The following is a 14,350-nucleotide window of genomic DNA, read 5'->3' on the forward strand; positions in this document are numbered from 1 at the left end:
CCTTGTGTTGGTGTTTTCCCATTATTATCCTCAGAAGGCCTGGATTCGTGGAAAGATATTATGTGAATTTGGTTATGTCATGGAATACTTTCGTTTCTCCATCTATGGTAATTGAGAGTTTTGCTGGATATAATAGCCTGGGCTGGCATTTGTGTTCTCTTAGTGTCTGTATAACATCTGTCCAGGATCTTCTGGCTTTCATAGTCTATGGTGAGAAGGCTGGTGTAATTCTAATAGGCCTGCCTTTATATGTTACTTGACCTTTTCCCCTTACTGCTTTTAATATTCTATCTTTATTTAGTGCATTTGTTGTTTTGATTATTATGTATCAGGAGGAATTTCTTTTCTGGTCCAATCTATTTGGAGTTCTGTAGGCTTTTTGTATGTTCATGGGCATCTCTTTTTTTAGGTTAGGGAAGTTTTCATCTATAATTTTGTTGAAGATATTTACTGGCCCTTTAAGTTGAAAGTCTTCATTCTCATCTACACCTATTATCCATAGGTTTGGTCTTCTCACTGTGTCCTGGATTTCCTGGATATTTTGAGTTAGGATCTTTTTGCATTTTGCATTTTCTTTAATTGTTGTGTCCATGTTCTCTATGGAATCTTCTGCACCTGAGATTCTCTCTTCCATCACTTGAATTTTGTTGCTGATGCTTGCTTCTATGGTTCCTTATATCTTTCCTAGGGTTTCTATCTCCAGAATTGTCTCCCTTTGGGCTTTCTTCATTGTTTCTACTTAAGTGAGTTATCAATGCCCTTCTTAAAATCCTCTACCAGCATCATGAAATATGATTTTAGATCTGAGTCTTTTTTTTTTCGGGTGTGTTGGGGTATCCAGGACTTGCTGTGGTGGGTATACTGGGTTCTGATGATGCCCAATGGTCTTGGTTTCTGTTATTAAGATTCTTTAATTTGCCTTTCACCATCGTGTAATCTCTGTTGTTAGATGTTCTAGCTGTCTCTGGCTGGAGCTTGTTTCTCCTGTGATTCTTTAGCCTCTGTCAGCACTCCTGGGAAGCCAACTCTCTCCTGAGTTCCAGTGGTCAGAACACTCTCTGCAGGCAAGCTCTCCTCTGGCAGGGAAGGTGTCCAGGGGTCTGGGTCTCAGCTCTGTCTCCTGGATGAGGATGAAGGCCCAAAGGGACCCTGTCCAAAGAAGCTCTGTTGCTTCTGCCGCCCAGGTGCTCTCTTGCGTAGACTGGTCTCAGTGATCCCAAGATTCTGGGTGTGCTAGGGCCTGCCTTTGTGCTTTGACCCTGTTGCTGCTAGCACAAGACCCTCTGGGGATTTTGGGGGGGGGGACTAATGTTGCGTTCCACTCACCAGTTATCTCAAGGTCCTGGGTGTGCTAGGGTGCCTGCAGTGTGGAGAGTCCCCTGGAGACCTTGGGGCCCTCCTCTGAGATCGTGCTCAAGTTGGCACAGGGGTGGCACCGACCAGAACGAACCCCAGCCGCTGGTCAGGCAGGTGTCCTTTGTCCCTGTTCCTGCTAGGACAAAACCCTCTGGGTTTTTTTGAACCAATGTTGCCGTTCCACTCACCAGTGATCTCAAGATCCTGGGTGTGGTAGGATACCTTCAGCATGGAGAGTCCTCTGGGAACCTTGGGTCCTTCCGCTGAGATAGTGTCCAAGATGGCGCAGGGGTCTGTTTCTATTTCTTTGGGGCTTATGGAACTGTTTACATGGTGGATCTGATCCTGATTTAACTTTGGAATTTGGTATCTGTCTAGAAAATTGTACATTTCATCCAGATTTTTCAGTTTTGTTGAATATAGCCTTTTGTAGTAGGATCTGATGATTTTTCGAATTTCCTCAGTTTCTGTTGTCAAACCTCCTTTTCATTTCTGATTTTGTTAATTTGGATACTGTCTCTGTGCCCTCTGGTTAGTCTGGTTAAGGGTTTATCTATCTGGTAGATTTTTCTCAAAGAACCAGATCCCGGTTTTGATTCTTTGTATAGTTCTTTTTGTTTCTACTTGCTTGATTTCAGCCCTGAGTTTGATTATTTCCTGTCATCTACTCCTCTTGGGTGTATTTGCTTCTTCTTGTTCTAGAGCTTTCAGGTGTGCTGTTAAGCTGGTAATATATGCTCTCTCCAGTTTCTTTTTGGAGGCACTCAAAACTGAGTTTTCCTCTTAGCACTGCTTTTATTGTGCCCATAAGTTTGGGTATATGGTGCTTTCATTTTCATCAAATTCTCAAATGTCTTTAATTTTGTCTTTATTTATTTATCATTGAGTAGGGTCTTGTTCAGCTCCCATGTGTATATAGGCTTTCTGTTGTTATTATTAAAGACCAGCCTTAGACCGTGGTGATCTGATAGGATACATAGGATTATTTCAGTCTTCTTGTATCTGTTGAGACCTGTTTTGTGACCAATTATATGGCCAGTTTTGGAGAAGGTACCATGAGGTGCTGCAATGAAGGTATATTCTTTTGTTCTAGGATGAAATGTTTTATAGATATCTTAAATCCACTTGGTCCATAACTTCTGTTAGTTTCAATGTGTCTTTGTTTAGTTTCTGTTTCCATGATCTATCCATTGATGAGAGTGAGGTTTGAAGTCTTCCAATATTATTGTGTGAGGTGCAATGTGTGCTTTGAACTTTAGTAAAGTTTCTTTTATGAATGTAGGTGCCCTTGCATTTGGAGCATAGATGTTCAGAATTGAGAGTTCTTCTTGGTAGATTTTTTTTCTTTGATGAGTATGAAGTGTCCTTCCTTATCTTTTTTGATAACTTTTGGTTGAAAGTTTATTTTATTTGATATTAGAATGGCTACTCCAGCTTGTTTCTTGAGACCATTTGCTTGGAACATTGTTTCCCAGCCCTTTATGCTGAGGTAGTGTCTGTCTTTGACACTGAGGTGTATTTCCTGTATGCAGCAAAACGTTGGGTCCTTCTTACATCTGTTATTCTATGTCTTTTCATTGGGGAATTGAGTCCATTGATGTTAAGAGATATGGAATAGTGATTGTTGCTTCCTGTTATTTTTGAAGTAATTTTTATGTTTTGTGGCTATCATCTTTTGGGTTTGTTGAAAGAAGATTACTTTCTTGCTTTTTCCCTCCTTGTGCTGGAATTTTCCATCTATTATTCTTTATAGGGCTGGATTTGTGGAAATATATTGGGTAAATTTGGGTTTTGTCATGGAAAATCTTGGTTTCTCCATCTATGGTAATTGAGAGTTTTGCTGGGTATAATAGCCTAGGCTGGCATTTGTGTTCTCTTAGCGTCTGTATAACATCTGCCCAGGATCTTCTAGCTTTCATAGTCTCTGGTGAGAAGTCTGGTATAATTCTGATGGGTCCGTCTTTATATGTTACTTACCTGTTTTCCTTACTACTTTTAATATTTTTTCTTTGTTTTGTGCATTTGGTGTTTTTAGTATTATGTGACAGGAGAAATTTCTTTTCTGGTCCAATCTATTTGGAGTTCTGTAGGCTTCTTGTATGTTTATAGGCACCTCTTTCTTTAGGTTAGGGACATTTTCTTCTATAATTTTGTTGAAGATATTTACTGGTCCTTTATGTTGGGAATTGTCACTCTCTTCTATACCTATTATCCTTAGGTTTGGTCTTCTCATTGTGTCTTGGATTGCCTAGATGTTTTGGGTTAGGAGCTTTTTGCATTTTCTTTGACTGTTGTGTCAATGTTTTCTATGGCATCTTCTGCACTGAGATTCTGTCTTCTATCTCTTGTATTCTGTTGGTAATGCTTGCATCTATGATTCCTGATCACTTTCCTAGGTTTTCTATCTCCAGGGTTGTCTCCCTTTGTGATTTCTTTATTGTTTCTATTCCCATTTTTAGATCCTGGATGGTTTTGTTCAATTCCTTCACCTGTTTGGTTGTGTTTTCCTGTAATTATTTAAAGGATTTACCTGTGTTCTCCTGTATTTAAGGGAGTTATTTATGTCCTCTATCATCATCATGAGATGTGACTTTAAATCAGAGTCTTGCTTTTCTGGTGTGTTGGGATATCCAGGGCTCACTCTGATGGGAGAACTGGGTTCTGATGATTCCAAGTAGTCTTGGTTTCTGTTGCTTATGTTTTTGCCCTTGTCTCTCGCCATCTGGTTATCTCTGGTTAGCTGGTCTTACTGTCTCTAACTGTGACTTTTCCCTCCTGCAAGCCTGTGTGTCAGAACTCCTCGAAGACCAGTTCTCTCCAGGAGAAATTTAGGTATGGAGAGCTGTGGTATAGGGTCATCTCTGGAGTGCAGATGAAAGTCAGAAGGATCCTGTCCCAGGCTCCTCCTCTGATTCCTGTGACCTGAGGGCTTTAAGTGGTTCCCTCTGGGTAGAAGTGGTGGTCTTACCTGTGCTCACAGGATTGTCAGCACTCCTGAGATACACTCTCTCTCCCAGTGGTACTTCACAACAGTCCACTGATTAGGTTAGAGCCCTCATGATTGCTCCCAAAAGCCCATCTGCTGACTACTAAACCTTTAAACATCAGCTCATGAGAAACACTCCAAACTAAAGTATAATATTCTTCCCTTGTCCCCTAAAGGCCCATGGCTATCTCACAGTATAAAATGTATTTACTCTGTCCACAAAGGTCTCCAGTCTTAATAGTCCAAGAATCACTCAGAAGCCCAAGGTCCAAACTCTTCAATGATTCAAGGCAGCATTAGTGTGATCACCTACAACATAAAAGGAAGTCGTGTACTTTTGACACACAGGGATGGGACCTCTCACTTCCCAAAGAGAGGAATGGAAGCATAGAAAGGAGTAATGAGCCCAACACTCAGTCAGACAAACATTATACCATGTAGCTCCATGTCTAGGTGCCCACGTCACGTCATGAGCATGTCCAGTATCTGGGGCATTATATGAGCAGCAATAGGCTTCAAAAATACCACCCCTGTAGTCTTTTCTAGCTGTAGCTCCTATTTGTACCATCTATGAGTCTTGACCAGGTTCATTTCCTTTGTCAGTTCAAAAATTAAAAGGCAGGGGAGAAATATCTCCAACACAACAGGTAGCAACAGGGAATTTGTCCCATGAACTCTGACCTAATCACTGGGTTGACCCTTGATGAATTCATCATTGAATGGATCTTTGGAAAGTAGTAGAAACTGTGAAAGGTTCAGTCTAGTTGGTGAAAGTGTGTAGCTCGGGAGTGAATGGTGTATATATTACAGAAGTCAAGAATGGCTTTTATAAGAGGTGAGGAGACATACAAATACACAAAGCACACAGAAAAAAGACCTCTGCAAAGCGTAATGGAGATTAGGTACCTGAAGCACAGGTTGTTCTTGAGCCATGGGGTATTTTAAAGTCTTTGAAGGGTCTCCCTTCTCTAGCAGAGTTGATTTGTGTGAAGAAAGAAAAGATGGCTGATGGGCCCACAGTTGTTAGGTAAACATGTCCTGATGCAGCCATGGACTCATTGAGCCATTTCACCAGCAGGGGGCCCTACTGACAGAAGAAAAAGCCAATAAAGTCTTTCTTTTAAGCTGTCAGGTGTTTGTCTCAGGTTGGGTGGGGGGTGAGGAAGAAGCCTGCCATCTTGGAAGGTCACCATCTTATTACCTAGCCATGGCCCCTCTCCCTCTTTGTGTGCCTCAGGTAATCTGTCAACTGCCAGTTTCTTGGTATAATATCTCAGAAACCTCCGATGACTTCCTGAAACTCTCCTTGTCAGGTGTTCCACATTCTTGGCATCTCCAATCTCCTGAGGGCTCCAAACACTCCATCTTTAACCCTCCCAGTTTCACCATCTTGGGGAATTCCCATATGAACTCTGACCTTCCCATACTGCCTAGCTTCCCAGGCCTTGTTTTGACATCTGAGTGGAAACCTCTGTGATTCACAACCTTTATGTTCGGGATGTTTCCAAAACCAGTACCCTATGTCTAACACCAAATTCTACCACTGGCTCCAACAGCAGCCACATCTAATTGGCTTACAGCTGCAGGTGCCTCTGAATACTCTTGAATACTCTGGATGTTGAGAAGGACTTCCATGGGTTCTCTGGGACTTCTCAAAGCAAAAATCTTTCAAATATCCTTGAGCCAGTAATAGGTAGTGTCTGGCCAATTTGTGTGTGTGTTTGTATCCAGGTTGTTCAAAGGGCGAGAGCTCTCAGAATAGGTTAGGTTACACCTGCCTATCTCTTCTCCCCAGAGCTGGGATTACAAGCACATACCATCATGGCCTGTTTTATTTTGTTTTATTTCATTTATTTTTTAATTTGGATTCTAGAGACTGAACTAAGTTCCTTGTGCTTTTGCAGCAGACACTCTACTGAATGAGCTATCTCACCAGTCCAGGGCTAGCAACCCTGCTGCTCTTGGCCCCAACTTTATCAGTGCTTGTTTTCTGACATGTGGGACTTCACATTCAAACATAATATCTCCTATTAAAATAGGGATAAAAGGAAAGGGAGAGATAGGGCAGGGGAAGAAAAGAGAGGTAGAAGGGAGAGGGAGGAAAATGAGAAGAGAAGAGAAGAGAAGAGAAGAGAAGAGAAGAGAAGAGAAGAGAAGAGAAGAGAAGAGGAAAAAAAGGGATGAGAAAGAGGGAGGGGGAATCAGAGAGGAAAGGAGAAAAGAAAGAGGAGGCCAGATGAAGAGGGGCATGGAGGAGAAGAAGCAAGGCAGGCAGATCACCTGCAGCTGGCACTCAGGCCTGGAGCACTGAGGTGTCTGTTGTGAGTAAGATGAGACTAATGAAGGAGCTTTGCGCCCCTGAGCAGGGAGGCAGGATGGTGTGAAAACAGACTCCTTGCTCTCAATTGAATTTTGCTTGCAAGTGAAGACAATTAAGTGTCCCAGGAAGATAGAAAGACCTTCCTGTCTGTCCTCATTTTCACAAGCAAAGCACCCAGATCGTCATTTCAATCTAATGGTGTTACCATGGAACTGTTACTTAAGAAAGGTGGCGCTGGGCTGGAGAGATGGCTCAGAGGTTAAGAGCACTGACTGCTCTTCCAGGGGTCCTGAGTTCAATTCCCAGCAACTACATGGTGGCTCACAGCCATCTGTAATGGAATCTGATGCCCTCTTCTGGCACAGCTTCAGTGTACTCATATACATAAAATAAATAAATCTTTAGAGAAAAGAAAAGGAAAAAAAGAAAAGAAAGGTGGTGCTAAGGACAGACATAGGTTCTCTGGATCAGTTTCTTCCCCGGCTCCCCAGATCTCTTCCTTGCCACAGCTGCCCCGAGCCTGATGGAGTAAGCCTTTCCTGACACATTCTACCAGCCTCCTCCCAAGAAGACATCCTCTGGCACCCTCAGAAGACAAGGCCCTCTGAGGCTGCCCAGTCCACTTCAACAACCTTGGCACAGCCTTTCATTATTGCAAGGTTACTTCCATCATGACCTCCTGAGAGTCCCACCTCAAACCTTGTGGCTCAGGCAGCAGACTCCTGGGGCTGAGACAAAGACCTCCTCCCCAGTTTGACCACACTGGTCCACTGTGTACAGAGCTGCATGGTTATGCAAGAAGCTTCCAGAATGAAAAGTGTCCATTGATCTTCTAAGTAGGGGATAGTGGGTGAACCCAGAAGGAGAAGCAGTTGCTGTAGATGCTAGGAACCAGTGCTGTACTGTCAGGGTGCAGAGTGCTAGGAGATACTGGGTGAGCTGTTCTTTTAGTTAAACTAGGCTGAGCCAGTGCAAAAGAAGATAATAACAGTCCAAAAGAAGGTAACAGGCCAAAGAGGACAACTGCAAGGAGGAAAGGTTTATTCTGGTTTCTGCAGCTTCATTCCTCCAGCCCTTGGACTCTGTTGTGTCTGGGACCGTGGTAGGGTAGGCCGCCATGCTGTGAGCCTGTGGCAGAAGGAAGCTGTTCTCTTCATGGCAGCCAGAAAGCAGACAGAGACTATCCTAGCTAGTAGGCTTCATCCTTCCTCCCCTTTGGTTCTCCTTTGGCACCACCCACAGTTAAAGCAGATCCTCCCAGCCCTTCACTAATCATCTCTGGAAACATCCTCAGAAACGCACTAAGGTGTGTGCTTTCCCAATATCCTACCTACCTCAATCCAATCACGTTGACAGTCAGGGTGGGTCTAGGGAGGGCAAGAGACAGCTTGGTTTGTTCTAGAGGAGTAGGGACTTGGGCCTTTTCTGGATGCTGGAATGGATGTATAATGGAGCAGAGGGCAGTTTCCTCTCAAAGAAAGAGACCCTACAGAGAGGTTTGATGGGTATATGAGCTATCTTGGCCTTTGCCATTCCAAGGATGGGAATGGGAGCCCCTTGCTACCGCTAAGAAAGGAGACACAGAGTGATAAAGATGGGACCTTGCTGGGTGAGGAGAGGGACGCAGAGGAATGGGCAGGTGTGAGAGAGGACAGGGAAAAAGGAAGCAGGCCTTGAGGTGATGCTGGGTTGAAGCAAGAGGAAGAATTTGAGGAATAATGGGGGATACAGACCCAGACCTCATTATCCTTGAAAACTCAAAACCTTTCTCTCCCAAGGCATTTTCCCTGGCCTTGGCCCCATCTGGATAGACACCTCTCTGTGAGATGCTGGAGCCCAAGCCTCCTGGTCCTCCAGGGCTGGGTCTCTTTCTGAAATCAGATTCTGACCCAGCTATCATGCTCTCCAATAGCCTTGGTCATACCATGGAGCATCATGGAGAGGCCCAGACCTAGAGCTTAGAGGTCTCTCTTCAGGAGTGTGGTAACCTTAGGCAAGCCACTGCTTACCACCATTCCTCCTCTGCCACTCTGTCCTTCTAAGCACCACATATTAATTTACCCATTTTCCAAGTCACCTTCTTCCCTTTTTTCCTGTCCTTTGGGACTCTCTCTGATCTGGTGCCACCTAACCACCTCACCTCGTTATCCATTACTGCTGACACAAGCCTCCTACCCAGGGCTGTCCTACAATGAGTATATACCCAAGGAACGAAGTTTGGAGTCAGAAGCCTCAGCTCCAACTTGGGGTTGTATCACCTGGGACCTACTAGAAATCTTGCCTGACCACTAGTCCTTGTTGCTGCCCCCTGACACAGTGGTGTACACTAAGAGCCCGCAAATCACCATTTGACATTTCTCTATCCTGTGCAATGTCTTCAGGTATCACTCAAACAATGAAATGTGCGTACCTACTTGTCTTCTGTATATCCCACCAGGCCTGATGCATGCACTTTTGCATGCTGCAAGTGTCTACTAAGTACTTTTTAGGTGTATGATATATCCACCTGCCATCACCATGGTACTAGATGCTGAAAAAAGATCCCTGGAGTCCACCAAGGCTTCTGGGATGTGGCATTTCAGCTGATTCCCAAAAGTAGGCTAAGGAGGGTGGACCTGGGGGGGGGAGATGTTTCAAAATGCAAATCTACCTAGAGTCCCAGGAGTGTGTGTGCGTGTGTGTGCGTGTGTGTATGTGTTTTACAGAGAGATAGACAAAGGCACAGAGAGACAGATAAAATAAGTATAACAAAGAGAGCCAGGCTAAAAAAGCAACCAGGAGTTGGTGTGCAGTGGGGTGGGCCCAGAGACAGTGGGCAGCATCTCACCTGTTATGCTTCTCTGTCCAAAGCTACAAGATACTGGCTACAGAACATGAGGCGCTTATGCAGAAGTACTTACACCTGCTGCAGGTAGTGGAGACAGAGAAGACTGTGGCTAAGCAGCTGCGCCAGCAGCTTGAGGACGGTGAGGTTGAGATCGAGCGCCTGAAGACGGAGGTAACTGTAAGCTGGGGTTCCCAAACTGTACCCATTTCCAGATTCCCACAGGTTGGGGGCGGGGGTGGGGGGAATGGGCAGGCTCAATCCCGACCAAGCCTCCAAGCTTAGGATGTGGTGGTGGGAGGAGAGCGAGATGGTCCTGGTTGCCATCCCACCTCTGTGCTTGCCAGATGCCACATGGAGTGTGTCCCCCACTTCTCTGTTTCTGAGTTGTTTCCTATAATGCAGAGTCATTGCTATGACCTAGCCAGATGATAAGGATAAGTGGGGTTGTGTAAAAACAAGCTATTAGACTGTGTAAGGATACGTGAACCATCACCACTGTCAACTTCAGACTCTGGAGGTACACTATCACCTATAGGTCATTACTGTGGGCTCTCTCTGCCTGCACCAGATACACAAGTGTCAAATGGCAAATCGCAAGCTTCTAGGCTGTGCCCCTGATGATGTGGGATTAAGCCTTCCTTATGTGGGCACAAATCCTGTAAATGCCTCCTAGGGCATAGCCACACATTGTTAACCAAGGCTTTGGGCCAGCCCAGAGCTTCTGAATTTAGATACATTTAGATACCATGCTGAGAGATGCTGTTAACTCCTGGAAGTACAAGCTCTCAGGCATCCTTATCAGAAGCCCATGTGGCATTCTTGATACCAGGATGTGGAAAGCAGACAGCCAAGAACCCACCTAAGGAGGTAGAGTTGAATGAGAGGTGGAGGTTCATGTGATCCAGGCCCGCAGTCCCCAAACTCTGTTCCCTGATCCCATCAGGCTTCCCTCAAAACATGCAATCCCAACAGAAAAGGATGAAGTCTCTGCAGGTATCAGTGATAGAGCCAGAAGCCCTGGGTACAGGAGCTGTTCTGCATACAGAACTCCCTCTGATACCTGTAGCTGTAGTCCAATGCTTTCCATCCCTGTACAGAAAGTTCAGAGACCCAGAGCCACCAACCCCATCTTGTCTAGCAGCACCAAAGCTCTATACTAATACTAACATCAACTTGCAACTTTACATTTAACTGGAGTCCTATATCTGGCCCATCTCTAATCCTAAAATGAGGCTTCAGCTACACCCCTTTCATCAGCCCCCAGTGTCATTCCAATAGGATACACTGGGCAGTGGTAGCATAAACCTTTATTCCCAGCACTAAAGAGGCAGAGGCAGGTTTAATCTCTGAGTCTGAGACCAGCAAGGTTTACAGAGAGGGTTCCAGGATGGCCAGGGCTACACAGAGAAACAAAAATCAAACAAACAAAAATAGGATAAGCCATAAGGGATCAGGCTCAGAGACCTCAGGTTTCTAGTCTAAGTACACACAGAAGTGACAGACCTGGAACTGGAACACAAGCTTCCATCCATCTGTTAGACTTTCTACTCGGTACACAGAGCCTCTGACAGTCTTCCAAAGGTTGACCCAAAATTGTCCTCTTTTTAACACTCCTGGCTCATTCTGGGCTCCATCCTACTCTGGAGAGAAGCTCTGAGATCTACGATAACCCAACACAGCTCCCTGAATCCAAACAGAGCACATGCACACACACACACACACACACACACACACACACACACACACACTCACACACACTCACACACACTCACATACACAGACAGACATAAAACGACAGTGAGACAGAGACAGACAGAGACAGAGAGACAGAGACAGATAGAGACGGAGACAGAGACAGAGACAGACAGAGACAGAGACAGAGACAGAGAGAGGCAGAGAGAGGCAGAGACCAGGGAAAGATTATGGCCATATTATCTAATTACTAACTCAGGCGAAGAGCAGTGGGGTGGCAGTCAGTCATTCACTTACTCATGAAAGATCTACTCTCAGCCACCGCAGACCTTAACCTCTCACGCAGATCCCAACCGTGCAATCACCTAGCACCATCCAGCCACCCCATCCCGAGCCCAGAACTGTCGTACACCCTGGCTCACTTTTGCTTCTTCGCCATGCCTCTTCCATGCCCATGTTTCCCACCTGGCCAAACCCTGCCGAGGACAGGTACCTCGTCATGGGGCTTCGGGCTAGCATGTGAGCAGCCAGTGTGTCTGCTCACATGGGTTTCTCAGGCCCAACACAATGCAGTAGGCACACCAGCTCCCTGGGTGTGATTCCAACAGTCTGGGCGAAACCCCGTGAGGACAGAGCAGTCTCTTCTATCACTCAGCTGCTCTTATCTGACAAAAGCTCATGAGGGCTTGGTTAACGGGTGCTCCGGAAAGCACTATGATATGGAGATGTCTGCCTTTCTAGACGGCTGTGTAAGAGTATGAACAGCGGCCACAGTGGGGCTGTGGGAGCCCTGGTCCTGAGAAGGTGTTTGAAATCCAGAGGGTGTAAACTCAGGTTGTACTTGGCCTTAAAAGCTTTCATTGGTTTGTAAGCCAGAGGAGGCACAGGTGTTGAGGATTGAAGATAGAGCCTCCTGGGGAACAAGGAGCAGAATGCAGGTCATGTGTGCCTGTGCCTGTGCCTGTGCCTGTCTGTGTAATGGTAGCTAAGCCCCATTTCGTGAAAATTTAGGACAATGCTTCCAATTGAATGCCCTGTTCGTGACAGTGGATACACACCACTGTTCTATCTGTGCCTTATTGGACTTGAATTTTTTTTTTTTTTTTTTTTAGATAATGTCACTATGTAGCTCAGGCTAGCCCCATGAACCCCTTGTCTCAGCTTCCAGGTGATAGTACCCATCTGGAACCCCAGCTGCTCCACTGCCTGTCACAGAGCACAACACTTGCAGAGTATTAAGATCTTCAGCTGGGGTTGGCCCAGAGGAGACATACGGGCTTGGAAGAGACCAAAGGGAAGCAAGAAGGAGACAGCTGAGTTACCACAGGCCACAGCCTGAGACTTCTACAACACCCCAGGTTCCTAAGTCCCCTGAGCTGGGTCTCAGGCTGATCCTTAAATTAAACCTCCAGGATCACGGGATAAAGACTTTCACAATTAAGCCTCACAAGTTCAAGTCCCTGGTCACATGGTGGAAGAAGTGACTGCTGGAAGTTGTCCTTTGATTTCTACACACCCGCACATATGCATGCACAGACATACCACATACGCCAATAAATAAAAATGAACGTAAAAACGCATTCTAGTCCCTAAGACTGTTAGGGCACTGAGCATTACAGCACGGTATAAGGCTCGCTTGTACGATTTTCAGGTCTGTCTCTGAGAAGTGAACTGTAAGTTTTCTTTGCTGTTTTAATTTTTTTATATTTTTATATTTATATGTATGAGTGCTGCCTACATGTTTGTCTGTGCAGTTTATACATGCATGGTGCCCAAAGAAGCCAAAAGAGAGCATCAGGTCCCCAGATAGCAACGTTTTAGAAGGTCATAGGTCACCTTGTGGGTGCTGGAAACTGAACCCAGTTACTCTCACTGCACCAGCTCTCTGGCCTCCACGGTCGGTTTTAAATACAGATTAGCCCCCAACAAAAACCATCACCATCACCTTCTGTGCAAATACCAAAACAGGCAAAGAAAGCAGACTGGTTGGAAGGTGAAGACATTTAGGAATTCCAAGAGGAATGTGTCGACCCAGCCTCAGCGGTCACCCGGAGCATATGTGTGTGTGTGTGTGTGTGTGTGTGTGTGTGTGTACACACTATAGCCTTTAGACTGCCAGCCAAAGAACTGGCCTTTTATTTCAACACATCAATGTTCTAAGCTTGAGAGCTGAGGAGAAAATATAACGAAGTAGTACAGAGACCAACAAAAAGAGGGGGCGAACAGGTAAGCAGGTCTCTCCACTGAATGTTCCAGTTAGATGTTTTCAGACACTCTCCAAGTGAAGGCCAGCCAGGGTAATTTTAGCAGCCTAGGAGTGGAGAGCCTACAACTGCTCACTCCACTTTCAGAGGCTTCAACGTTTCATTTTTAAGAGCCATTCATCCCGAGGTTCAGCAAGTGGCCTTGAGGGCACAGCCTCCTGTTCTGAGGAGGGAACAGCCTGCCAGCAGCCGTGTCTTTCCCCTGAGCCTCTGCCTTTAGACATGCTGGGCTCAGTGACTGCTATAGCTTCCTGTGGTTGGGACTTTTGCGGCTGCTGTAGCTCTGATCAGTTTTTAATTCAGTTATTTTTTGGTAGCTAACAAGGGTCTGTTGCATGCTGGGTCCTGTGCTAGCCACCAGGCTCTGTAATGAATGAGACCACTTCCAGTCCCTTGCCATAGAACTCTCACCAAAGCAGGGAGAGGAAACGGGTGGCTTTTCTTCATGAGAAAGTTCTTTCTTTTCACTATGTGAATGTGCGCTGGTGTGAGATGACCACTCATATGGCCTGTCCACAGGCACAGTCTCAGACAGACTTACAATGTCCTGTTCATGGATACCAGCCCTTGGTCCTGATTCTCTATGATCCACAAATAAGACAAACGGAGCTTGTTTTAAGTCCTGTCAGTTCCTACATTAGCTTTCTGGATGAGTACTTAAGCTCCAAAGAGAACTTTGATCCCAGGAAGTGCTTCAGGGTAACCCAGAAAAGAGAGAGGCCAGCCGACAGAGCCCCACTCTGAGCCCCCTGCTGGGATCTGATTTATTCCCCCGTGTGTTTTTGTCAGAAAGATAAAGGACAGTCCAACAGGTGAGTGTTGCCTACCACAGAGACACTTGTACATACAAGTTCATTGCTGCTGATATTCACAATAGCTAGGCTGTAGAGTCAGCAGATGGATGC

At 45.5% G+C, this 14,350-nt stretch overlaps 1 protein-coding gene across 3 annotated transcripts in view; it reads left to right on the forward strand.

Moving 5' to 3' along the window:
• Window positions 1-14,350, forward strand: part of Rasgrf1 (RAS protein-specific guanine nucleotide-releasing factor 1) — a 117,472-nt gene that overhangs the window by 25,706 nt on the left and 77,416 nt on the right. For 2 of the 3 annotated variants that reach the window (XR_001778822.2, NM_011245.2), the window contains exon 3: window positions 9,513-9,666. Coding sequence is in view for 2 of the 3 variants with exons in the window: in NM_011245.2 (NP_035375.1) it covers window positions 9,513-9,666 (154 nt within the window). In the remaining variant the exon portion in view is untranslated. The remainder of the gene's footprint in view (window positions 1-9,512; window positions 9,667-14,350) is intronic. The other variant, NM_001357743.1, reaches the window with a different exon arrangement.

The sequence above is a fragment of the Mus musculus genome, chromosome 9 (assembly GCF_000001635.26).
Source record: "Mus musculus strain C57BL/6J chromosome 9, GRCm38.p6 C57BL/6J".
Lineage (NCBI taxonomy): Eukaryota > Metazoa > Chordata > Mammalia > Rodentia > Muridae > Mus > Mus musculus.